Source organism: Rattus rattus, chromosome 6 (genome assembly GCF_011064425.1).
Source record: "Rattus rattus isolate New Zealand chromosome 6, Rrattus_CSIRO_v1, whole genome shotgun sequence".
NCBI lineage: Eukaryota > Metazoa > Chordata > Mammalia > Rodentia > Muridae > Rattus > Rattus rattus.
The window spans coordinates 124,491,271-124,517,259 of record NC_046159.1 but is presented as its reverse complement, the minus strand read 5'-3'; the positions used below and the strand labels follow the sequence as shown (position 1 = coordinate 124,517,259).

The 25,989-nt window shown below is 38.4% G+C and overlaps 1 protein-coding gene across 1 annotated transcript; it reads left to right on the top strand.

The window, feature by feature from the left end:
* Window positions 1-355: 355 nt before the first annotated feature.
* On the top strand, window positions 356-25,989 carry Tmem168 (transmembrane protein 168). Its single transcript, XM_032906931.1, has 5 exons — window positions 356-582; window positions 4,761-6,013; window positions 12,658-12,800; window positions 17,189-17,463; window positions 23,953-25,989. Exons 2-5 carry the CDS (start codon window positions 4,886-4,888, stop codon window positions 24,498-24,500), a joined length of 2,094 nt encoding a protein of 697 aa, XP_032762822.1. The 5' UTR covers window positions 356-582; window positions 4,761-4,885; the 3' UTR covers window positions 24,501-25,989.

Here is a 25,989-nt window from a genome sequence, read left to right as displayed (position 1 = left end):
GAGACAGGCTTTGAAGATTTGATGAGCATATGCAAAGCCATATATTATATCACCTATATGAAAGAGCAGCACGCCTTCTACATATATTTATAGTCCACTTGCAATTATCCCACTCTTGCTGGCCCAGTTTCAGTCCATTCCTAAACTGTGACCTTGCTGCTTTTGAGGCCTGATCTTCGGTGGTGGTCTTCCGGTTCCCTGCTCTTGCTGCTAATCCTGGGTAGGAGTTAATCCAGGCCCAAGGGTGGGGCTGCTGGCTTTCCCCGTAGCGTTTGTAGCACCTGCCTCCTCTAGGCTCGCTGCTGGGCGTGGAGAGCCGCTGGGAGGCCGGGCCAGGGAAGGAAGCGCGCATCGCGCATTGACCCTGACGGCGATCCGTAGCGCCAGCAGTCAGTGGCGGAAATATGGCGGCAGTGTCCGTATTAGAGAAAGTTTCTATCGAGGCCCTGTGGTGCTAGTGCGGGAGGCCTCAGGCTCAGGTCCCCACACCACCTCCAGGTTCTGACTTGGAGGCTCCGCGCCCTTTTGTTTTGCAAGCTTCGCAACGGACGGAGAGAGGCTCGGTGGCGACCACTGATTCAGGTAAGGGGCATCAGAGAGCCGCGGGGCGGCTGAGGTCTGGGGCGCCGCCCAGGGTCCGGCTGACCGGACCAGGCCCCGCCCCGTCGGCCTCCCGGTGGGCAAGATGCCAGCCTGGGACCGGCGACCGCGAAGGGAGGGCGTTCCTCGGTGTCCCTCGTTGCCCCGACCCGGGTGTCTCGTTGCGTCGCCTTGTCCCAGGGTTAAGGGGTAGCGAACAGCCAGGTACCAGCCCCACTTCTCCATCTCTCCCTAGATAGAGGCCTAACGGGAGAAAAGTTACTATAGCTGTTCAAACGGGAGGCACTTAAGAGTCCGAGTTGCCATTCTTATGGTTAAGTGGTGGGCCGAAAGAGTTACTAGCAGGAACTCAGAGAAACAAGAATGCAGTTCTCCAACTCTTGACTGCTTAGTGTTGTTCTTTAAGGTTTTGACACTTCCCCTAGCTGGAACAGAAATAGACTATTTCTGAAAGATTATGAAAGCAATACACTATGTTTTAAAGTCCATTGTCTCAGGACACGGGGAGGACACTTTTCTGTTTTGGAAGAAATTTGGTGAATTCAGTAAAGGTTGGAGTAAAGCTAGGAACAAACAAACCAAAAATTTCTGGAATCTCCCTTAACTACTAGTACTAGCTATGGCATATTAGAAAGCTGTTTATTTTATCTGCATTTCTTAAGTAGTTGTTTCTATTAGTAGTCCTTCCCCCATCCCCCAATCTTAACAAATTGAATGTTAACTTGATACTGAGCACTCATTGTGGAAGACAGATCTCCCCGAGATTTTGTGACCCAGTGAAGAATGCAGACGTTAAACAAATGGTGAAGAAAAAAGAGTAGTTTTACTTTTCCATTTCAGAGGGAATGGTCAAGAGGCGATTCTCCTAAGAAAATACTTTTAAGCCCAGACCTGAAGAGTTTGACAGATAAAGGGCAGATGGGACTAGGAGGAGGAAAAGGAGTGTGTCCAGAGAGGGCATGGCATTTATGTAGTTCATAATTGAAGTGTCAGTGTGCTTGGAATAAAAAGTGAGAAGAAGATCAGTAACAGATGGGGCAGTTATTCCTGTCCAGTGTTAAGTGCCCTATAAGGCACTGAAAGAGTTTAGACTGTAATTTTATGGCGGTGGAAAGCCATTAGAGAATTTTGCATAGTGGAGAATAGCAAGGTAAAATTTGCTCTTAAAGCACACTTTATGTAAGAATGGCAGAAGTTGATGGGGAAATTAAAAAAAAAAGGGGGGGGGAGACATTCAAGAGGTTATTGTCACCAAAATTTAGGTGGTGATTTTGGGGATACAAAGTAGAAAAAAAAATGTGAAAGAGATGCTTAAAAAAAAGAAAAACCAAGAACTGGTGAGGATTAAGTCACAGGTGAAGAAATGTGGAAGAAGGTTAAAGAAGTAGATAGGATTGAAGGTTAGGGTACTACTGGGGTCAAACCCAGTGCCTACCAAATACTAAGCATGATTTCTGAGTTACAGCCACAGCCTAAGATTTTTTTTTTTTAAATGGACTTTAGCAATGACTTGCTGATTGACTCTGTTGTGATCTGTTTTTATTTGCCTCTGGAGTTTTCCATCAAATCTTTAGGGAAGGCAGCTCAAGTAAAAACAATCACAATGCTTTTGAAATTTGTTTTCATTTCTTGTTGAGGCTATTTTTAAAGGTTCGAATGGATTAAAAAAAAACTTTGAAAACTAAGTCCTTTAAGAACGTGGCTGCAAACTATTTCAACAACACAGCTGTATTGTCTTTTTCAAAATTACATAATATATGGACGCAATTGAGATTGCTCAAAGCCTAGGGATTGAGTGTCTAAAGCATAATTTGAAAATGAATAACTTAAAAAGAGAATCATGAATTTCTTGAAAAAATATGGATTCTTAGACTTTAGAAGCCAAGGGAAGTTTCAGAAGGTGATAGTATTCATCAGTCTAATCATATTCAGGAGCTTGCAGATCATTCCAGAACTTGTCTGAGCAGTTACACTGAGGGAATCACACCTTTCAGGGTTTTGGAGTGAGTGTATGAGAACTTAAACATTAGCTGTCAAGAGGGAAAAAAAAAATTGAGCGTGGAAGACAAGATGGGGAGAACAGATTTTTTGTGTCATTGTTTCTTTACCCTTCTGTAGTTTTAAAAGCTGACCTACAATGCTAAAGTACTAATGAGTGAAAGAGATATGAGAGCTTGGAGAGAGAATGGCGCTCTGGAACCGGGAGGATTTATACAGGGAAGGGGGATGGATCTTTTTGACTGGAATGAAGAGATGCAGAGAGAGGTGGATTTGTGCTATTGGAAACCTAAGGAAGTTTCTTTTCTATGACCCTGTAGGAAGCAGTCATGTGGTTACGATGCACTGAAATGTGGGTGTCAAGAGAGTTGAGAGAAAGGGGTTAGCATAGTCTCAGATCAGGAAAAAGTGTTGACCAGGACACACTGGAAGGTTGTTTGATGAGTGTGGAGTAGTACCTTTTAGCAGAGTGTGCGAATTCTTTCTCCCTTTAGTAGCACTTATTCTGAGCCTATATTCTACTGTTAGTATTTTAAAGATCTCTCACTTTCTCTCTCCCTTTGTGTGGTATAGGAGTAATATTTTATGAAACTTTTTTGTAGTCCAGATTTTAATCAGTTTGTTACACTTATTTTTAAAAATTCACTATAAACAACAACAACAACAAGAACAACAACAAAATACTAGATATTTTCTTAATTCCACATGGCAAGAAGTGCTTACATGGAAATGTAATAGAGGAAAATTACTTTAAATACTTAATGAGTAGATTTAGAAATAAAAATAATTTTTGGAACCTTTGAAATTAGAAATAGGAATAGCACTTGAAATATGCTTGAAATCCTACAGTTGTTTGAGAAACATTCCTCCACAGCCAAATGCTAAGTAGGGGTTAATTCTAAGTTATCTCATGTTTCTGTTGAGTGTCTTTTTGATACCTGTATTGGGAAAAGTTTAAATAAACTGATTTCCTATGTGTGTATTTGTTGATGTGATTCAAATCTAATGCCTTGTGCATCTTAAGGAAGTACCCTAGTACTAACATGTAGCCCTAGACCACAAAGTATTTGTTGTCTGAGTTATAAGCTATTGCGATAGATCTGTTCTTACAGTGTACTGGAAACATTGAAGAACTGCCTACTGGGTGGATCAGTACTTCTTTGTGCACTCTCAATATGGGTGCGTGTGCAGTGACATGCTTGGAGAGGTCAGAGGACATTTTGCAGGAGTTGTCCTCTTTTCCAGCATAGCACCATATGAGTCTCAGTGGTTGGATTCGTAGTCAGGCTTCACAGGTGAGCTATCTCAGTGACTCCCACAGTATATATTTTTTTTAACCATTATTGTATTTCAAGTCAAAGTTATGAGAGCACTTATGTTGACTTAATTATTTGGGTCCTAGAAAATAATTGTTTTAGTGACTTTTTGAAAAGGTAGACTTGAAGTTCTTCTTAACTTTACTCTGACCTGGTAAGTGTTTCAGTATTTGAGTTTTTAGAAAGACGTTCAGTAAGGGATTTACTAAATAGATAGTATTTAGATGTGAAAAGTAAGTGATTATGCAAGTAATTCATTTTGGTAGGAGTGAAAGTACAAGAACTATGGCTCAGCTTTTGGGACCGAATAACCGTATAGAGTTAAATTTTACTTCTAGTTAAGTTTATTAGCTAAACAATGTGATGACTGAACTTTTATAGCCTTTTTAAAATGGTCTTATAAAAAGATGTGGAGGATCACAGTAGTAATAATGGCCACCAGCTCCGTGTACTAGTGCTTTCCAATTAGAAGTAATAATGAAGTCTTTCATTCCATTTAAAAGTCGAGTGACATTTCAGTGTGTCAAAGCTAAGCGCTTATGATGTACGCCAAACTGAATATTCAAACAGGAATAGATTAGATAAGTTCAGCATTAATACTGACACAGAGACTACCGATACTTCGTGATGCAGTTTATCAATATGAACAGAAATCATGGGCATTTTCCTTTGTGTAACTTGCAGAGTTTATAAGCCAGAAAAATTATTATTAAGATATATACAGTTAGTCTTTGAACTGGATTTCAGAAGAACCTATAGTTTTCTCTGATTCATTTATTTAGTGTAAAGAAGATGGTACAAAATATCATATACAACTAACTGTGAAATATCTTTTTTTTTCTATAGGTCACTATAAAGAAAACTTCTGAGAAAATGTTGGAATAGGCATTACCAACACATTGGATGCATTGAATGAAATACAGGAAGTTAATTTTTGTGACGTGTGGGAAGCCCCCCCAGCGCCAGAGTACATGTGTAAATCACTGCGTTACTGCTTTAGTCATTGTCTCTACCTAGCAATGACGAGGCTGGAAGAAGTCAACAGAGAAGTGAACATGCATTCCTCCGTGCGCTATCTGGGCTATCTAGCCAGATTCAACTTACTGGTGGCCATATGTTTAGGCCTTTATGTGAGATGGGAGAAAACAGCAAATTCTTTAATTTTGGTGATTTTTATTCTCGGCCTCTTTGTCCTTGGGATCGCCAGCATTCTCTACTATTACTTTTCAATGGAAGCGGCAAGTTTAAGTCTCTCCAATCTCTGGTTTGGATTTCTGCTTGGCCTCCTGTGTTTTCTTGATAATTCATCCTTTAAAAGTGACGTGAAAGAAGAAACAACCAAATACTTGCTTCTGACATCTATAGTATTGAGGATACTGTGTGCGTTGGTGGAGAGACTTTCTGGTTATGTCCGACATCGGCCTACTTTACTAACCACAGTAGAGTTTCTGGAACTTGTTGGGTTTGCCATCGCCAGCACAACCATGTTGGTGGAGAGATCTCTGAGTGTGATCTTGCTTGTCATGGCTTTGGCCATGCTCATCATCGACCTGAGAATGAAGTCCTTTCTAGCTATTCCAAACTTAATCATTTTTTCAGTATTGCTATTTTTCTCCTCATTGGAAACTCCCCAAAATCCAGTTGCTTTCGCGTGTTTTTTTATTTGCCTGATAACTGATCCTTTTCTTGACATTTATTTTAGTGGACTCTCAGTAACTGAAAGGTGGAAGCCCTTTCTGTACCGTGGCAGAATTTGCAGGAGACTTTCGGTGGTTTTCACTGGAATGATCGAGCTGACATTCTTCATTCTTTCAGCATTTAAACTTAGAGACACTCATCTCTGGTATTTCGTGATACCAGGCTTTTCCATTTTTGGAATTTTCTGGATGATTTGCCATATTATTTTTCTTTTAACTCTTTGGGGATTTCACACCAAATTAAATGACTGCCATAAAGTGTATATCAACCACAGGGCAGATAACAACAGCCTTGACAGAATCATGGCATCCAAAGGGATGCGGCATTTTTGCTTAATTTCAGAACAGTTAGTTTTTTTTAGTCTTCTTGCAACAGCAATTTTGGGAGCCGTCTCCTGGCAGGTAAGCTCATGGGTTTTCGTTTGTTTAGTTTCTTATGTCAGTGCCTATGATACCTGATAAGATCCTAGCTAGAGGTGCTGAAGATCTCAGGACATGTTTGCCCTTAAAAGCAATTATTTTGTAAAGAGAGGAAGAGACTAAGATGGAAAGAATTTAATCATAAACTGTTTCTATTGTGACAGACTGTCTAGTTTGAGTTCTTCAGGCTGGGATGTGGGCATATAAGAGCAACTCTTCTTGGTGCAGTGCTTTGCTTTGCCCCAATTTGTTGCTGCTGCGTGTATTATAGCCGTGAGTGTTAAAGGGAGATATAGAGACTTGCCGGGGCATGGTGCTTCTATTCAGTGTGGGTGCCTCTAGGAGCCTGTGTGGGAGTCAACCCAGTGGTTGCCCCAGGGCAGCTTCCTCCTGCCAGCTTGCAGTAGCCAGGGACTTTCAGAATTAGATGATGTCGGAACACTAGCAAGAACTTCCCCCTCTTCCTCCTCTTTCTGGGTTGGCCACTTTCCCAGTCATAACTACTTATTCTTTGCCAAGTCAGCCTCATTCATGAGGGTTCTTTCCAGGTCATGAAATTCTGTTAACCAAGTACTTTCTTGGTCAGTAGATTTTTCTGCTCTGCATATATCAGTGGATTTCAATATATGTATCAATGGGAGTACACCCAAACTTTCTAAGGAATCTCTCAGCAAAGATAATGTTAGGACGGTCAATCTCTAGGTTGTAGCTGTCAGTGGTAGTGTTTCCTAAAGTTGACCCTTAAGTGGTATCTCATTTGGGTTTTAATTTATAGGTGCCTAGTGAAAGTTGTATCATTTTGTATATTATTACACTTTCAACATATTTTCTAATATCCCTTCCAATTTCTTATTTGACCCCTGGGTTATTTTTATTTTTATTGTGGGAAATCCTAATATTTGTGGATTTTCCTACATCAGTCTTGTTGATTTTTGGTTTATCTTTTAATTGGACGATACAATTTGTATGGATTTAGCTTTTTAACAAAGACTTGTTTATGATATAAAAAAAGACTACAGTGCTATTGGGCAGAGCATACTATAAATATCAGCCAAGTCAAGCTGGATAGTGATGTTGTTCTTATATCAATATCCTTGATGATTTTCTATCTAATTCTGTCAATATTGAGAGATACTAAAATATGTATTTTCTCATTTAAGAAATGTGTGTGTGTGTGTGTGTTAGGTATCAGTTTAGATGTACATGCTGCAGAGATCAGATGCCTGTCAGATTCCTTAGAGCTGGATTTGTGAATCACCTGATGTCGGTTTTAGAACTCCTTGTTACTTGATTTTATCATGATAGATGGCATAATTTAATACGTTCAATAAAAATCCCATCACCTGCAAAGCTTAAAATATTAACTATAGAAAGAGTGTGCCAATCCTTGTTCTCGGGATCTGTGCATTTGAGTCATGTGACCTTTAAGTTCTGAAGTCTGGGGTTCAGTGATTTGGGGAAGAGGATAGGATTATGCTTTGCTAAAAGTCTCAAGGGATGAAGTGGGCAGGTCTCTTCAGCAATACAGCTGTTAAATGCTTGTTAATTTAGCTCTTCAAAACTAATGTAAATCCCCCTGAATAGATTTACATTTCCCAATTGGCTGCTACTTGATCACTGTTTTCTGTGATGCTGGCATTGTGCCTTACAAAAAAATAGACTTTTCAGCATAGTTTTCAGTTAATTGATTATAGAAAGATTCCAAACTTTTACTCTGCCCAGTATTCTGTGAAAGGTAACTACACCAAGAGGGGCAGGGGGGTGGATACTGAAAGATCGTCATTTCTACAAATCTGTCCATGAAACCGTTGTCTCTAAAGCTCACACACCTCTATGTGTGAGCTCTCCTTGAACTTCTGCTGAAGAGCAAATGTAACATTCATATGAAACATAATTTGGGAAACACCCACTGGGTCTATACAACTTCCAGTTATTTCAAATGATTTTGAATCAGAAAATTACATAGTGAAAGGGAAACAATTAAGGTCTTCATTGATATAAAACTATTTTTGGAGAGAGTGACATTGCTAATTCAATTACATTGTTGGCTATTACAAATTAAATTGAGTTTTAACAGATTTTTATATTGAACTGTTTTTTACTAAATGTTTCTAAATATTGTTCCAAATATTCTCATTCATTCTCTCTCTCTCTCTCTCTCTCTCTCTCTCACACACACACACACACACACACACACACACACACACACCATTTCTGTAAGATTAATACTGAAGTGTGATTTCTTATGTCTCATTAATTCATCTTTCAGAGGATTTATACTGGAAAGTTTTTCCACTGATTGGGTGGGCACAAACCTAATACTACAAGGAAGTACAAGACGTTAAAGAAACTTTTCAGCAGATCAGTTTGCCAGCTTCTGTCAGGGTACATAAAAATTGAGATGACATAAGCAACTCCTCAGTTATTTTTCTTTTATGACTTTTTTTTATTGTAACTAAGAAATCGTCACAAACTCTGTTTAAGTAGGTTTGCTTTTTGTTAGTTTTTCCACTCTGATATTACCAGAATGAGGCAAAAGTTTCATTCCAAGTTACTTTCATTAAAGCGTTGGAATTTCCTATTAGCTACTGTTGTAGTTCATAATTTCACCCTGACTTTCAAACGCACCATTACAGCTGCTGTTCCCCATAGTTTGTTTTACGTTCACTTCCTGCCGTTTGCTTGTGTCTTACACTTTTCCTTTAAGTCAATTAGAAAGACACAGTAACATAGCATAGCTAGTATTGCTTTTATGGTAACTGATAGTTCATAGAAGGGTATAAGGGAGACTGTAGCCCACTTAGAAACCCGCCCCATTGTTAGACATATTTAGACATGCTTGCTGAAATATTTCACTTAAGCTTTCATATTCTTTTCCTTGCTGACCACTTCATTTGAAGATTCCATGGGGATTTGATGCAGCGTTTTGTAGAAGCCCTTTTCACACCAACTAGAAAAGCCATAATACGGTTAATTTCACTGTAGGTGAAAGAATGACCAGTCCTGAATATGATGGAGTTGTAGTGTATGCCTCACATTCAAAGGACGGGCGAAGTCTGTCAGTGTAGCATGACTTCTTTTGTAGCAAACTGGAAGGACTGCTCTGTCATCACTTGGCATGGGCAACAGGGAGCTCTCCAGTTTGCTGCTGAATTAGAAGTGCAGAGTACTTTCATTTTTTTGTTTCACTTATTTGCCTCAGTTTAGTCTAGGTTATAAAGGGGACGTTATTTTTATTTAATGCCAAAATTTTTTCCCTTTTTCTAGAACATTGTAAATGGGATCTTATGCATTGCTGTGACAGTAACACACAGTAGGAAATTTATAAAGAAATGACATTTACTTTTGCAGTGTTAATACTGGGAAGCCCTATTTCAATAGTAGAAGTTGGGGAGGTGTGTGTGAAAGGGAAGGGTTTAGAAGCATCTTTCACAGCTTTGACGCCTTACATAAGAATCATTAATTCATTTTTAAAAGTCTGTTTTAAGTTCTGTATCCATACACTTCCAATTAGACTTCATTTCCTAAGATTGCTCTATTGAGAATTCAGTTTCCAGAGTACGCTTTGAGGGAACATGTTGAAACCATTTCAAAAGAGTAGATGTTCTTTCCCCACTAAACACCCTCCCCAACAATGGTCCGAATAGTGTTTTCTCCGTACAGTATGAGTGGATACAGTTCCCAACAGATAACTTCTGAGCAGTGAATTGGGAACATCATGGTGTATGCTTTCATAGATCTAAATTATATGTCAGTCACCCTGTCTGGCCTGTTGATGCAGTCAGCAAACACAAAGTGTGGGACTGATGCTGGTAAATGTGGCCTACCACTGTAGGTGAGAGAGGGACAGTCCTGAGTATGATGCAGTAAACTTTTACTATGTAGGAAGTACAGGTAATAAAAACGTGGACCACTAACACTCATTTACTGTTGACTGTGTGTTGTGTGTAATTATATGACCAACAGTGCGGGTTTCTTTACATACAGCACAACAATGCATTACACTACGTTACAAGACAGGAGGAAGTTTTCAGTTCCATTATGATCTGTGGGACACGAATAGATAACTTGTTTACAAGTACAGAATTGGTGTATATGGTCCATAATTGGGAGAAGTATTGTTACATTGTGCATAACTATCGTTTCCTCTTCACCTAATTTTTCCATCCTTTAAATGAGGACCCTGTGTGATAGTGCATGCTGTTAATCAAGGTAGAGGTGGGCGGACCTTCTTTCTATATGACTAGTTACAGTCAAGCTAAAACTACATCCTGAGACCCTGTTTCACCAAACAAAAATTCCAAACAACCCACCAATCAATGAGAAAAAACTACTAGCCCATCTTCTCCATTTTAGTAAGACCTGCCATTTATAAACCGCCGTGTGTGTGCTACCTCCATTCTCTGTACTGTGTATGTCTAAGTGTATTGAATTCTCAAAACTGTTGGACGTAGCTATCCGTACTGTTCTCCTTCTAGGCAGAGATGCTCTTGAGAGATGAGGGATCTTGACTGTTGTACCTGGTTGAATCTCGGAAGCCTCCCCTCCCAGGCTTGACTCTGTAGCGGGTCATTGCTTAGTTTCATGTGCTTTCACACTTGGAAGACCATAGAATTACTGCATCTAACTGCTTTGGTTGGCTATAGGAAGGCATAAGCAAGTAGATTTGCCTGAGATCAATTTCACAACTGAGTTTTCACTTTTATATAGGTTGTGGTTTTAAATATTTTTGTGGTATTGTCTCTTGAGAACATTCAGTCACGGAATAGATTTCTAATGCTTCTATTGGGACTTTGATGATTGTACATCAAGTCACCTATGTAATAATTAGATATTTACATATAAAGTAGTTCTCTAGATTTCTATTATTTTGCTTCTAATGACCTCTGTATTTTGTTGAGGCCTAGAGAGGTATGGCTTTACTATTAAAAAGTGGTCTATGAAAATGGAGAGTTCTGATCCCAACATAACAAATACAGTGTCTCTCTCAAACACCTATGACTCCAGCTTCATGGGACCTGACTTTCTCTTCTGGCCTTTGAACACATGGTGCATGTAGTTGCACACACATGAACACATACACACGCATGGATACAGGTATTCATAAGCTAAAAATATTAAAGAGATAAATCTTCTGTGTAGTTATTTTTAATTCAACAAACATGAGCACTTTAATATGAACAATGTCTTTTGAAATTATGTGATGTATATTACATAAGAAATATGTATAAATTATACAACAATAATGTAAAGCATAGTATGTTAACACTGAAAGGGGTTTTGATACCATTAAGCTGACAAATGGGAATGTAAATATATACAAATTAATGACCTTCCAGAAATGTTATATATTAGCCCTTTTTAGTAAAAAATAGACCCGTATGTACATATAAATATATATTTGTGATTAAAATATTTATAAAAAATTGTATGTGTGTTTTGTTTGCATACATGTTTGTGTACTGTGTATGTATCTGGTACCTGCACAGGTCAGAGGAAGGTATTAGACCCCATGAAGCTGGAGTTACAACCCATTGCGAACTATTTTGTGGATGCTGGGATCAAACTTTAGTCCTGTGTAAGAACAAGTGTTCTTAACTGCTCGGTCATCTCTCCAATGTCTATGTGTGTGACTATATGTACATATATAATATATATTATATTATGAATGTTATATATATTATAAAGTATGGAAATAGTCTAATAGAGTATTTGAAGTGATTTAATCATTTATACATTTCATACTTTCAATGTTCAGAATTGATTATTTTACACTGAATGATTATAATTTACTCTAATCTATATTATACAATTGATAAACTAACCATATTGGTCAGTGTGTCTGTTTTTTATTATGAATACGTTTTCTCCTTTTGATACAATGAGCCACTTTTTAGTGTTGACATTTGATCCTGCATAAAGGCCTATCTATTTATGCATCAGCAATGTAAGAATCTGGAATTGGCCAGTATTAAAAAATACAGTAAATGGCTACTCCCCCCCATCCAGCTTTTTAATATTTAATTTTGTCTTTTTAATTTTTCTGTTTTCCTACTGCTTTAAAGGTATTTAAATATGCATAATATTTGTTGTTGTTATGAGCTGCAACTTAGACAAATTGAGTTTGGGCCTTTTAAAAATGAAATTAATTTTTAAGCCTTATGGCCTTGACTTTCCTTAAGGTTTTGTTCTCATATTTCTGTATGCTCTGAACTTTTCATGTGATAGGACAGTGAGTCCTCCGTGCAGCAGCCTCCTTGATAAAGTAATAGTCATGGGTATGTGGAAAAATGATGCATATGTGGGAGAAATGGTTTTTCTTTTTCTCTTTCATATCAGAGTTGGTTTATTTTTGTTTTCAGTTTGGATGGAAGGTTATTTAACAATTTTTTAAAAAATATATGCTGTGTCTAGCTACAACTTCCAAAAACCTTAGCGTTCTGTTTAAGGGTCACTGTTGTGGTAGTTCATGTGTGTCTACAGATGTGTGCAATTACTTAAGATTATTTTTAGATTATCAGTTGTTTTCTTTTACTTTGTGAAAATAATGGCTAAAAACTGAGTTAATAAACACATATATAAGTATCCACAAATTATATAAACCTTTTGTTTTTAATTTCTTTTAGCCCACAAATGGAATCTTCTTGAGCATGTTTCTTATTGTTTTGCCACTGGAATCCATGGCTCATGGGCTCTTCCATGAATTAGGTAACTGCTTAGGAGGAACGTCTGTTGGATATGCTATTGTGATCCCTACCAACTTCTGCAGGTACTGCGGTCTGGGGGGCTTGACATTGGCATTCTCTCAATGATTATGATAGATTGTTTTACCACAACTTTATTGCTGTAGAATATAGTGCCCTTGCACGTCATCCTTGTGTAGAAAGCTTGTCCGTAACTGATAATGTAATTTTCAGGATTAAATATAAATATCTCGATATATATGTTTAGTTCGTATTTTGACTAGGCCTTAGAAACTGTAGGAATTTTTCAAGGGAAGGTTCTTCCTTAAACGGAGTGTCTGACACTTCCTGTGAACCAGGGTCACAATAGAATGTCTAATGGACTGAGAACCTGCAGTCCCAATTGTCTCTCCCATGGACAAATTGTAATACTTCTGTACCTCAGTATCCTTATCTAAAATAATAATGGTATTATTATTAGAGGAGCTTTCTAGAGAGCTGGCAAGATTTAGGATTTAGAAATATTCTGTTCTATGAAAAATTCTGCACAAACATGACAGATTGGTAATTAAGTTTATTAAAATTTAATTTTATTGTAGCTTCATCCTTATATTTTTTTCCCTCAAATATAGGGGAAATTTGAAATTAATAATACTACTATCTTTAAATCCTTTAACAGCTAACTATATTTACAGTAAAAAAAATAGTTTCTTTCATAAATGAATTCTGACTAAACTTTCCTTATAGTTCCTTTGGTTGGGGAGATATCTTGAAACATTTTTTTTTTTAAAAATCTGGTTTCAAATATTTCATAGGAACCCCCAAATAAATCTGTAATTGTTCTGTGTTGAAGGCTTACTAGAAGTAGAGGGGTCTCATGAGAAATGGAGAAGTTTAGGAAACGTCTCATCAAGTAAGACATGGCAAATCTGTGAAAGAATTTGTGGAAAGAATAATACAACATAATTTTTGCCCCATTATAATTTCAGTTTAAGTGAGTTAATTTTTTGGTTACCATTAAATGTCAGAAATATGTGATTTTATTTTAGTAACACTGACACATTATTAGAATAGGATTGATGGTACATGAAGTAAAATTTAGGGTTTCAAAATTTCTGAAATTTTGTTTTGGAAAGAGAATGGTGCTGATTTTCTTTCTCAGCACTAAAAGCTTTTTATTTCTGTGAGTTGTCAGGCAGAGGTCAATGTTTCCCAGGGTTCCATTTGCTTCAGGATCAGGCCCACGTCTTCAGTTAGTGTTCAGTACTATAATGACCTATGCTATAATAACTGTCTTAGAGTTATCTTTTTAAATAGATAACATCTTCTGTTTTAGACTGTATCTTGAGTTAGTAAATTTTAAATGCATTACAAAGATCCTGTGTTTTTCACTACAGAAATTAAATATATAGTCACACTATTGCTTTTTATGTTTTATGTGTCAATTTAGTTTTCTCAGGAAGAAAATGTCCTTTTCTTTGGTCTTGAAACAGTTAGTACAATCTTGATTTTAAAAATTCTTATTCAGTAACTGTCATTCAGTAAGAAAATACAAATACGGACAAAGAATTGTGCTATGTATTTCATGAGACATTGTTCCAGCCTTACTGTTTTACTGATAAGAAATACAAGTTTTCGAAACTTTGTTTTGATTTTTCTAAATTTAATTGTTGAAATGAAAGGAGCTATAGAAGAGAAACCTGCCAGTTATTAGCATGGTTGATGATGGATAGTCATTCTAGATAATGGATGAGAATGTACTAGAATAATTCTTTTTTAAAAATGTATGTATTTTATGTATGTGGCTACTTTGTCTGCATGTACATTTGCACACCAGTAGACATCATGAAACTGTTGTGAGCTGCCATGTGGGTGCTGACCATTGAACTCAGGGCCTTTTGGAGAGCAGTGAGTGCTCTTAACCAGTGAGCCATCTCTTTAGCCCTGTACTACCAGCAATCTAAGCTTATCCCTGACGAGCTTACAAATAAATGAGACTCCGACCATGGTTATTTCATTTGACTTTGACAGTAACTGGGGTCACCCCTAATTTACTCTTCTAACTGCAGGTCTGGCTACCTCCCCACCAGTGCACCTTGCTGTTCTCCTGGCCATGTGCTCAGGGCTCCTTTCCTACTTCTTTTCTTCCAGTCTCTCCTCCTTCAAGCAGGTCACTCTGAAGCCACCTACCTTACCTCTAAACCCTCCAGTAACTGGCTGTAGCCAATTTCATTTAACCAATAGTTCTAAATTAAGGAACAAGGTTTGCACACCAAATGCTTATAAACCTGAGAAGTCTCTGGTAGGCCTAGACCTTAGGTATAGAATTTAGCATTACAATACATAGCAATAGACCCGACCTCAGTAATTCTCTTGTTTTGTCTAAATAAAAAAAGACTCTTTCTTTTAAAATAAACAATATACCCTAGGAACAATTACGAAATTATTATTAAGATTATTTAGTAAAAGTTGCATTAAAAAATCAGTCTATTTATATTTGGTAACTCAGGAGAAAGTAGTATTCTATTATCGTCCTGTCCTGGTGAATTCAGAGTTCTGTATCTAAATCAATTCTATCCTAACCTGTATTACACTACAAAATTACCATCTTAGACCTAAAATATCTTTTTAAGTCCTAAACACCTTAAGATTATAGTAAGACTATGACTATTTTGTCTTCAGCCCCATCAGAGGCCTCAGAAGAAAATAAATACTACTTGTATGCAGGAAGCACAAGGATATAGCTTCCAAAAAAATAAAATTAAAGAGACAGCGACCACTTGGATAATCTCCAGTATTCTCTATAACGTTGGAACATCTATCTTCAGCCTTCTGACCCAGAATATCCAACAGAGCTTTTGTGAAGCAGGAATTATGAAGGACTTGCTTACTCTCTTTTGGCAGAACTTGGAAATCAACTTCCAGGAGTCTATCTGCAGATAAAGTTAGAACATTTTCTTTCCCAGTGGCTAGCTTGCCACAATCGAAGCAACTCCATATGGAGGCCTTTTGACACTCATCATCTGTTTCTAAGTTGAGTGGGGCTGTTGCCAGGAGCAGCTATGTCCCAATGTCAAAAAGGCCTTATATTAGTAAGAAACATCTTAAATGGCATATTCTGGAGTCTCTGGGTTTTGAAGACATCTGAACAAGCAAACATGGCTTGCCTCCAGCTTCCTATTACCTGTATAACTCAGAATGTATATCTGTAATAATACAAACTAGAGTTTAACATGACTTGAGTTTGATTGACTGGCTAGTAATTTGCATTGCTAAATTATCCTGAACAGTTTTTAACAGCAGCTATTAAAAGGACTGGGATTAAACCTGGTCCTTTTAAATGAGTTGCTTAGGCACAATGCCTACCTAAGAGTTGAAACATACATATATTATGGTTTAACAGAATTAATCTTAAATTTGTCTCCGTATACAAAGATTTATACCAATGAAACCCTTAAACCTTGTCAATATACAAAATTCTGTACCAGTACAACAAAATATAACCTTTTTTGTATCATACAAAATTTTGTACCAATGTAAGATTATGGCTATAAAATGCTTTTGCCTTAAGACCTATATTTGTCTAATTTTGTATAATAATTACGTGTTCCCCCTTCTCTTTTCAACTCCCTTTCCCTTACCTAGGAAAGAAAGATAGAAATCCCTGAGTCTAAGCTCCCTATTTTGTTTTATCCCTATCCCAAACCATAATTATTTATAATATCCCTTAAGATGACAATATATCTATAATTCATAAAATAACCAAAACATCCACCCTAACTTAAGGGACTGGGATAACAGTCTTCTTATAATGCTTCCTACTGATTTGTGGCAAAGAATTCCTTTTGTGGGGGCACCCAAGAAAATTAGAAAAAAATGTTAGAGTTAAGACTATATATATAGCAAGGCATTTGTTGTCCTGTCTTTGTAAGGTGAGAAAATGCATGTGTAATTGTAGTCCTGACAGGAACAGTCTGAAAACGGGACTAAGTGAGCTAGCTGAAAATGTCCCTGAAGCAAGTCGCTAGAGGAAACAGCTTTGATATAGTTGAGGTAGGATCAGGCAGGGAGCTGGAACAAGTCTCACATCTCAGCATCCTCAAGGCTGAATCCTGTTAGGGCTCTCCTCCTTGTCTTCTATTCTGCAATAGACATACTTTACAAGGAATACATCGCTCTATAGAGACAGTTGCTCAGGACAATTAAGTATGATTTCCTGCTCTTTGTTTGAGGAGGTGAAAAACAATTGTCTTTCTTTAGAAGTTAGTTTGATCATATAATCAAACCGCAATGTAAATCTCCATTCATGCCTTATGAAGGGATGGTATGAAATACTACATCTTAGAATTTTGTAGCCAATAAGACTTATTGGCCATGCAAGATGAAGTTCTGGCTGGAGACATGTATATGTCCCAGTCAATTCCAGAGTAATATTTTTTAAGAGCCAGAATTTTCTTTTTTCCTCCTTTTGCAGTCCTGATGGCCAGCCAACATTGCTTCCTCCAGAACATGTTCAGGAGTTAAATTTGAGGTCTACTGGCATGCTCAATGCCATCCAAAGATTTTTTGCATATCATATGATTGAGACCTATGGATGTGACTATTCCACAAGTGGACTGTCTTTTGATACTCTACATTCCAAACTGAAAGCTTTCCTTGAACTCCGGACGGTGGATGGACCTAGACATGATACATATGTTTTATATTATAGTGGACACACCCATGGCTCAGGAGAGTGGGCTCTAGCAGGTAAGTTCACTTTTGTTTTGTGAAATACATATATTCATGGATTATTCACATAGAGTCATTAAAGTTCTCAACTCGCTGCTTCACAGATTACCAAGGTTATATGATTACATTTAATTTTGCCAGGAATACCTACTTTATTTTAGTAAGCTGTAACTAGGAATTGAGGGTAGTTTCCTTTCTAGTATTTAGAGAGGGAAATAAAGTGATTGATTTGAGACTTAGACTCTCTGCCTTTAAAAGTGTTTCCCACATAGTAATATCTTTTAGACACTGATGAACTGGTGACTAGTCCTTCTTAGTCTTTCAGTGCTCTAAGTGCAGATTTCAGTAGTGCTGTCACATGTGCAGAATTGCTGGACTTAGTGTCAGGCCGTGTGGTAGGAGCACCGCTAGGTAAGAAGCCCTGGCTCTGTTCTTCACCATAGACAGAAGTGCTGTTTCACGCAGTCCTAGTGCCTCCATTTTCCCACCTCCATAAAATGAGGGAAGATAGGATGATCACTGTTTCATTGAAAGCAAAAAATTCTTTAGGGTTATTTTTGATTTTTGATGTATTTATATTTTTTTAGAGTCTTGAGGGGGAAAACCTTTGGTTTACCTGTATATAGAAAAAGAAAACACTTTATTGTCAAGACAGGTTCCAGAGAAACATTACATGAGTTTGCCAGTCTTCCTAATTATAGTAAAGATTTCATTAGTTGTAGACTTTGTTTTATGAATTATTACATGCCCAGAACCTAAGAAAACTTGGAATGTAGTAGTAGGGGCACCCTTAAGTAATGCCTAGGTATGAAAATTCATGAGATATATCATGAAAAAGTAAGACTTTTTTACATTTTAGATTGAAAATAGATCATTAGATTTAGATCCACCCTAGTTTTAAATTGAGATCAAAACAATGATAGTTGTAAACTGTAAGTGTAAGTGTTGTGATGTCTGAACTTCATTGCCAACCGTCTTGATTTAGTAGTGAGTAGGAGACTAGGAAAGCACCTGTGGGTGTGCTTTGCGGCATTTCCAGAGACAAGGACCCCTAGGCCCAAGGAACGTCCCTGAATGTAGCATGATGGTCTGGAGGGCTGAGTGAAATAAAAAGGGGGAGAGAGCCAGCCAGCTGCCCAGGTAGCTTGCTCTGTTTCTGGGCTGTCATGCATGATCTGCTCTGCACTGCTGCATTAAGCAGTATTGTCACTGAAACCTCTGAACCTGGGAGCCAAGTGACTTCTGTACATTGTTTCTGTCATAGCCTTCTCACAGATACAAAGATGATCACACCTACACTCAGTGGGAGACACCACACCAGACAAAGACAGAGCTGCCAGTAAGAACCTCAGAGGAAACATACATAGCAGATGACTTTAAGCCAGCTTGTGCCCACTAGTTTCATGTCTGATTTGTGACTGAGGTTATATCATAAATGAAAGCAGTTTAACGTTTCTGGCTTTTCCAGTTCTCATATGCATGCACAAGCACTTTTTACTCCATCTAAAATTTTTGGAAAACAGAAAAAAGTGTTTTGGTTTTGGGAAAGGCAACAGATTTCCAAATACCCAGTAATACCTCCTGCTATAATATCTGCAGATAAGCTTATGTGTTGTCCCTCATAAAATTGTAAGTTTCATTTTATTATGAAATCTTCTTAAGATTTTTCTAAACTTTTTTTCTGTTCCCCTTGTTTTAGAGTTTATATTACCTTAGACCACAGTGGTAAGAAATGCTTGTAAGTTTGCCTCTACTTCTGTTCTTTTTTTTGGGATTGATTACTAGAGTTCAAATGATTGTATTCTTTTGTCATTGAGACAGCCAGGGATAGAATGAGGTGAGGGCAGTTGCCCCAGGCACAAAATGGAAGGGAGAAGTGTGCCATTCTCTCATTTCCTATACTTAGAAAGACTGAAGACTCTACCAAAAGACCCATAGAAATGACAAAAATTGAACATACCAGCAGGATACAAACTAACACACAAAAAGTTTCCTCTGTGTTTATAGTCGTGAACTCAGTCAGGAAAGTATTCTCACTGACAATAGACTCAGAACAAAAAAGAACAAACCAAAACTGTAGGAATAATCCTACCCAAGGAGGACAAAGACCACTGTAGCGAAAATTGCAAAACGACTATGAAATCAATTGAAGAAAGCAGTAGAAGATGGAAAATTTTCCCATGTTCATAGACTGAGAGAATAGCACCATACTGCAAAAGCAATCCACAGATTAATGCAGTTCCCATTCAAGTACTAATGAAATCCCTTATAAGTAAGAATAAAATCTAAATCCTAAGATTTGTAAGCGAGGGCCCAGTGAAACCACGGGACGTAGACATTCTGTGGGTAGAAGGAAGGGTATACTGAGGAGCTCAAACTGCAGGGCTGTTGCCAGGTGGCCAGAGAGAACAATACATGCAGAAACAGTCCTGCCAGTTTTATGGGGATCAGACAGCAGTGGGGTGGTGCCTGAGAGTCAGAGAAGTCTGGCAATTTGAGTAGCTGGTAGTGGGGTGGGGGCCCGAACAGCCCGGGAGCTAGTGTGGGGACTTTGGTCTGTTACAGGCTCGTTTGCGTTAATCAGGTACTGGACACCGTTGCTAGGGGTAGTTGGCAGGGGTTTGGGGGTGGGGGGAAAGGGCAAAGGATAAGGGAAACCATGGCTTTTCTGACAAACAGAAACTCACTTTACAAGGTTTCTGACAATGCTGCGTTTAAGTTTTGTTTGTCTGCTAGTAATTCTTCTGTTTACTGGGTCAAAAATCCAGCCAGAGAATAAGCACTGACTCATTCAGGACATCAGGATTAGTGCCTGCCCTCGTTGGGCCTGCTTTGGACCAAACAAACTTCATATGAAAACGCAAATACTTTGAGTAACCAAGCAAGCTAAGCAAACAGTGAGGTGCCTGTGGTCTATAGTATAGGTGCTGGAAACGTTACTATGCTATGTTTTGCTTTGTATGTGCAATGCCTGTGGTCTATAGTATAGGCGCTGGAAGCGTTACTATACTATGTTTTGCTTTGTATGTGCAATGCCTGTAGTCTATAGTATAGGCGCTGGAAGCGTTACTATGCTATGTTTTGCTTTGTATGTGCAATGCCTGTAGTCTATAGTATAGGCGCTGGAAGCGTTACTATACTATGTTTGCTATAGTATAGGCGCTGGAAGCGTTACTATACTATGTTTGCTTTGTATGTGCAATGCCTGTGGTCTATAGTATAAGCGCTGGAAGCGTTACTATGCTATGTTTGCTTTGTATGTGCAATGCCTGTGGTCTATAGTATAGGTGCTGGAAGCGTTACTATACTATGTTTGCTTTGTATGTGCAATGCCTGTGGTCTATAGTATAGGTGCTGGAAGCGTTACTATGCTGTTTTGCTTTGTATGTGCAGCAGTGACTCTTCCGTGCCAGAGTGGGTTTGAGTGCTGAGTCCCCATGGTATTTCCTTCTAGTGACTGAGAAGCCCAGCACACAGCAGTTAACAGAGCTTACTTGCTCTGTCTTGTTGTCTTTTCGCAGCCCAGTGTCTCTCCTTTTCACCCCTCTCTTCTCTTCCCTCCGCATCTGTCCACATCCTCTTTCTTTTCTTCCATTCCCCATTCCTTATTCTTAATGGAATATTCCAGTGTCTCTGTGCTTTTTGCTCACGTAACTTCAGAACCTGGAAGGGTTGTTATGTTGAATCTTGGGATTATTAAGCTGTGTTATCAGTTCTGGGGGAAGTTCCCTTCATTTAGAGGTGCCTACTTTATGAAGTAAAGAAAACTTGTTTTTTGTTTTTTGTTTTTTTTTTTCAGTAATATACAATAGGGATTAATAGACTATGTCGGTATAGGGTCAGTTTACTATGTTGAGTTGGCATTGTCTAGAAATTAACATCTACATTAGTTAGTTTAAATTTCATATTTTCCCAGTTTGTATAAGAGTCATGTCTTCTATTAAATATGCAAGGTTTTATCTATGTGGATATGATCATAGAAACTAACGAAGTGTTTTTTAAATACTGGGGAAAAACTTATTCATAAAAATAAACTAATGAAGTCTTTTCTAAATACTGGGGGAAATGTATTCATAATAATAAATATAATGTTTTAATGCTGTATTTTTAAAAAGAAAATCAATGCCAAAAAATTCACAGTGAGACAGATAGACTCACATTTACTTTAGAGTGTTGTATCTGGGGGTAGGAGTGGGGGTTCTGTGTTACTTGAAGGTTTTTCAGGTATAGCTCTGCTTTAAATGTAAACACACCCATAAGTTCTTCTCCAGGCTTAGGAAATGCTAAGGATTTCTGAGGAGTGGCCCTTGCCCTCACTCAGGAGGTGCTTGCTTTTGAAGGCAAAGAAGGATTGGATTATCAAATGATTTTGTATGGAGCCAATTATTTTGAGACTTTTACATCTTGAGCTGTAACCATAGTAGCTATGAAAAGAAATAGGAAACAGAAATGAAAAAGGTGTGGTTGTATTCTGGTCCAGTGTTCTTTGTGGGAATAATTATGAAAATTGAATTTTTCTATATATTTAATATTTCATAAAGCCTTCCTTTGATCTTTTTCCTATGTAAAAATGTAATTATCAATTCTCAGGTCATTAAAGCAAGGTGACAGCTTGCATTTGAATTAAGAGCTCTCGTTTCTACCCAAATTTAGAATGTTTGCTTTTCTGTATAATTTCACTTTTCTTTTACTAAATTAATCTACAGACAGTCTCTAACTTACAGCAGTTCAGCTTAATAATTGTACAGTGGTACAAAAGCCAGGTGCAGCCAGTGAGCGCATTTGTTTTGTTTTGCTGCTTGACCAGACCAGCAGCATGATACTAGTGCAGGGCTTCTGGATATCAGTTCCCTCAGACCCCACCAGTCACAGGAACAATGTAGACAGCTAATCTTAGAATGTATTGTGTCCTTTGGCTTTGGGGTTTGTGTTGAGTACAATTTCAACTTTGGATGTTTTCAATTTAGTAAGATTTTTATCTGTGTTTTACCCCATTGCAAATCAAGCAGCATACTCATTTTATGTAGTTATAGGGTTAAAATCGTGTTTTAAAAGTAACTTCTTAAAAAGATACTTTTTAAAATTACTCTTATTTTTTTTTACAATCCATTTGTTCCCCCCTCCTGGCTACCTCCTCCCAGTTCCTCATCCAATTCCTCCTCCCCCTGTATCCCTGCCCCTTCCCCCTCAGCTCCCCCCCCCCCCCCCCATCAGGCCTCCCTACCCCTCTTGCCCCAAGTCTCTCAAGGGTTAGGCACTTCTTCTCCCACTGAGGCCAGGCCAGGCAGTATATATGCTGCTGTATATGTGTCTGAGGCCTTGCATCAGCTCATGTATGCTGTCTGGTTGGTAGCTTGGTGTCTGGGAAATCTCAGGGGTCCAGGTTAGTTGAGCCTGCTGGTCTTCCTGTGGGTTCAACTTCCTCCTCATCTTTCAGCCTTTCCCTAATTCAACCACAGGGTTCCCTGGCTTCAGTCCAACGGTTTGGTGTAAATATCTGAGTCTGTCTTAGTCAGCTTCTTGTTCAGCCTCATGAAGGGCAGCCATGCTAGTCTCCTGAATGTAAGTACACCATAGATAGCATCAGTAGTAGTGTCAGGCCTTGGAACCTCCCCTTGAGCTGGATCCCACTTTGGGCCAGTCACTGGACCTCCTTTCCCTCAGTCTCTTCTCCATTTTTGTCTCTGCAGTTCTTTTAGACAGGAACAATTCTGGGTCAGAGTTTTTGACTGTGGGATGACAACCTTATCTCTCCATTTGATGCCCTGTCTTTCTACTGGAGGTGGATTCTAAAAGTTCCCTCTCCCCACTGTAGGGCATTTCATCTAGGGTTCCTCCCTTTGAGCCCTCACTTCTCAGTCTCTGGTACTTTCTAGAGGGTCCCCCACCTCCCACTCCTGAGCGTTGCATATTTCCATTCATTCTGCTGGCCCTCAGGGCTTTTCTCTTGTCTCCCTTCCCCCCAATACCTGATCATGTTCCCCTTTTCCCCTCCTTCTCTATTCTCCCCCTCACTTGGGCCCTTCTGCTTGTTAATTTCTTGATTCTGGTTTGTATCCTAGTTATTCTGTACTTTTTGGCTAATATCCACTTATTAGTGAGAACATACTGTGCACGTCCTTTTGGGTCTGAGTTCCCTCACTCAGGATGATCATTTTCTAGTTCCATTCATTTGCCTGCATAACTCATTATGTCCTCATTCTTAATAGCTGAGTAGTATTCCATTGTGTAGTGAACCACATTTTCTGTATCCATTTTTCCATTGTGAAACATCTGAGTTATTTCCAGCTTCTGGCTATCACAGATAAGGTGGCTATGAACATAGTGAAACACATGTCTCTGTGGCATGGTGGGGCAGAAAAGATACTTTTGTTAAAGGTCTCTCTCTCTCCTCTCCCCTCTCCCTCTCTCTCTCTCTCTCTCTCTCTCTTCTTCTCTCTCATTCTAAAAATTAAAAGAAACAGACTTCAGAAATCATCACTGTACCAACGTTTTTCTTGTCCACAGGTGGAGACATACTTCGCCTTGATACGCTTTTAGAATGGTGGAGAGAAAAGAATGGTTCCTTCTGTTCCCGGCTTATCATCATATTAGACAGCGAGAATTCAGCCCCCTGGGTGAAAGAAGTGAGAAAGATTAATGACCAGTATGTTGCAGTTCAGGGGGCTGAGCTGGCGAAGACAGTGGATATTGAAGAAGCCGACCCACCACAGCTGGGCGACTTTACTAGAGACTGGGTCGAATACAACTGCAACTCCACAAACAACATCTGCTGGACTGAGAAGGGGCGCACAGTGAAGGCTATGTATGGTGTGTCAAAGCGTTGGAGTGACTACACTCTGCACTTGCCGACAGGAAGTGATGTGGCCAAGCACTGGATGCTACACTTTCCTCGTATTACATATCCATTAGTGCATTTGGCAAACTGGTTGTGTGGCCTGAACCTCTTTTGGATGTGCAAAGCCTGTTTTAGGTGCTTGAAAAGATTAAAAATGAGTTGGTTTCTTCCTACAGTGCTGGACACAGGACAAGGCTTTAAACTTGTCAAGTCTTAATTTGGACATCAAGGAAAGATAGTATGAGAGTTCATGTTACCATTTATCAGTAACTTGCCATTTTTTGTATGCTGTATTTTTATTTGTGGGAAGTATTTTGCTACATTTGTAGCTGCTCTCACTTTGTCTTTTCTTAAGTAATTATGGGATGTGTAAGATATTGGGAATATGCATGATTTTATACTAAAAGTATACAGAGGGTCATAAATATGCTGAATGTAAATGTGTAAGAGATGTTAAAAGTAACAGTGCACTTTCAAATAACTTTCCATTTGTCTCCAATGAAAAGAAAGTTGTCTGTGCTCTGAAGTGGCCAATTGACAATTTCTAATGCCTTATTTTCTAGGCATACATTAGAGAATGTAGACCAGACAAATGTGTTTTAAGAGAACTACCAATTTACTTCATAGAAGATTCTTTCATGTGTGTGATTCATGTAGGTTTGACCCCAAGACTGTTTGCAGAAGTATAAACTCTTGGAGCAGGAAGAGACCTGCTCATAATGACTGCAGAATGCCCTTTCTCCATCACACCCAAAAGTCTTGGCTATGACCTTTACCAGTACAGCAGAGAAGCCACAACTGCCTTTGAGATGAAAGCATTATTAATGTAGGTTACAATAAGAGCTTAGAGGCAACAAAGCCTTCCTTCATGATTAGTGAGGGACTTTGAAAATACTGGTAATTTGAAGAGTCCTTCTCAGGGTAATTTAGTTTTCTTAATGAGTAATATTTCCAGCTACAGATTCCTTTCAAGTAAATTGCCATTCTTTTCAAAAAGTACACTTAGAAAATAAATGTAGCAGTTTCTCATTGACCAATTCATCCTGTCTTAAGTATTCTGAGAAGTAGTGCTCTGCCATGAAAATTACTTTTCAGATCCTATTGTAATAACTTTTTTCTGCTGAAGGTCAAAGGATGGGAACAGATCATTTTGTTGTTGTTGTTGTTGTTGTTATATACCTGTATTGTATTATGTAAAAAAGTATTCATTTTGGCAATTTTAGGTAAGCATAATGGTGAGGTTGTAATTTTTAAACTTTAATTCAGTGTTTTGTTGGAGTAAAGTAGGCACTGATCAGGATATCTCCTTAAGAGGTAATTCTCTTCCTGTTCCCTTCCAATAATCCTTACATTTTAGATTTTCATCTTGGCAAGAGGGAGGTATAATTAAATTGGAGATTAGACTTTGCTAACATGGTGAGTTCTCACCATTGAAGCCATTTTTCCAGGCCCAGAGAGAGAGAAGGTAACGCATCTACCATTTCTACCGATGACTTGAAAACTGACGTTTTCTTTAGAAAGAAGTCACTCCGTCAGGGAACCTGTACACCGCTATCTATGCAGCATTGCAACAGCCTATTCCTATGTTTTGAATACTGTACTCTTAATACTTTGAATAATATTTTGTTAAAGATCAATTTTTCATTGACTGTGAAATGAAGAGCTCCTGACTATTTTACTGTATTAAAAGTGGAAGTTATACAAAA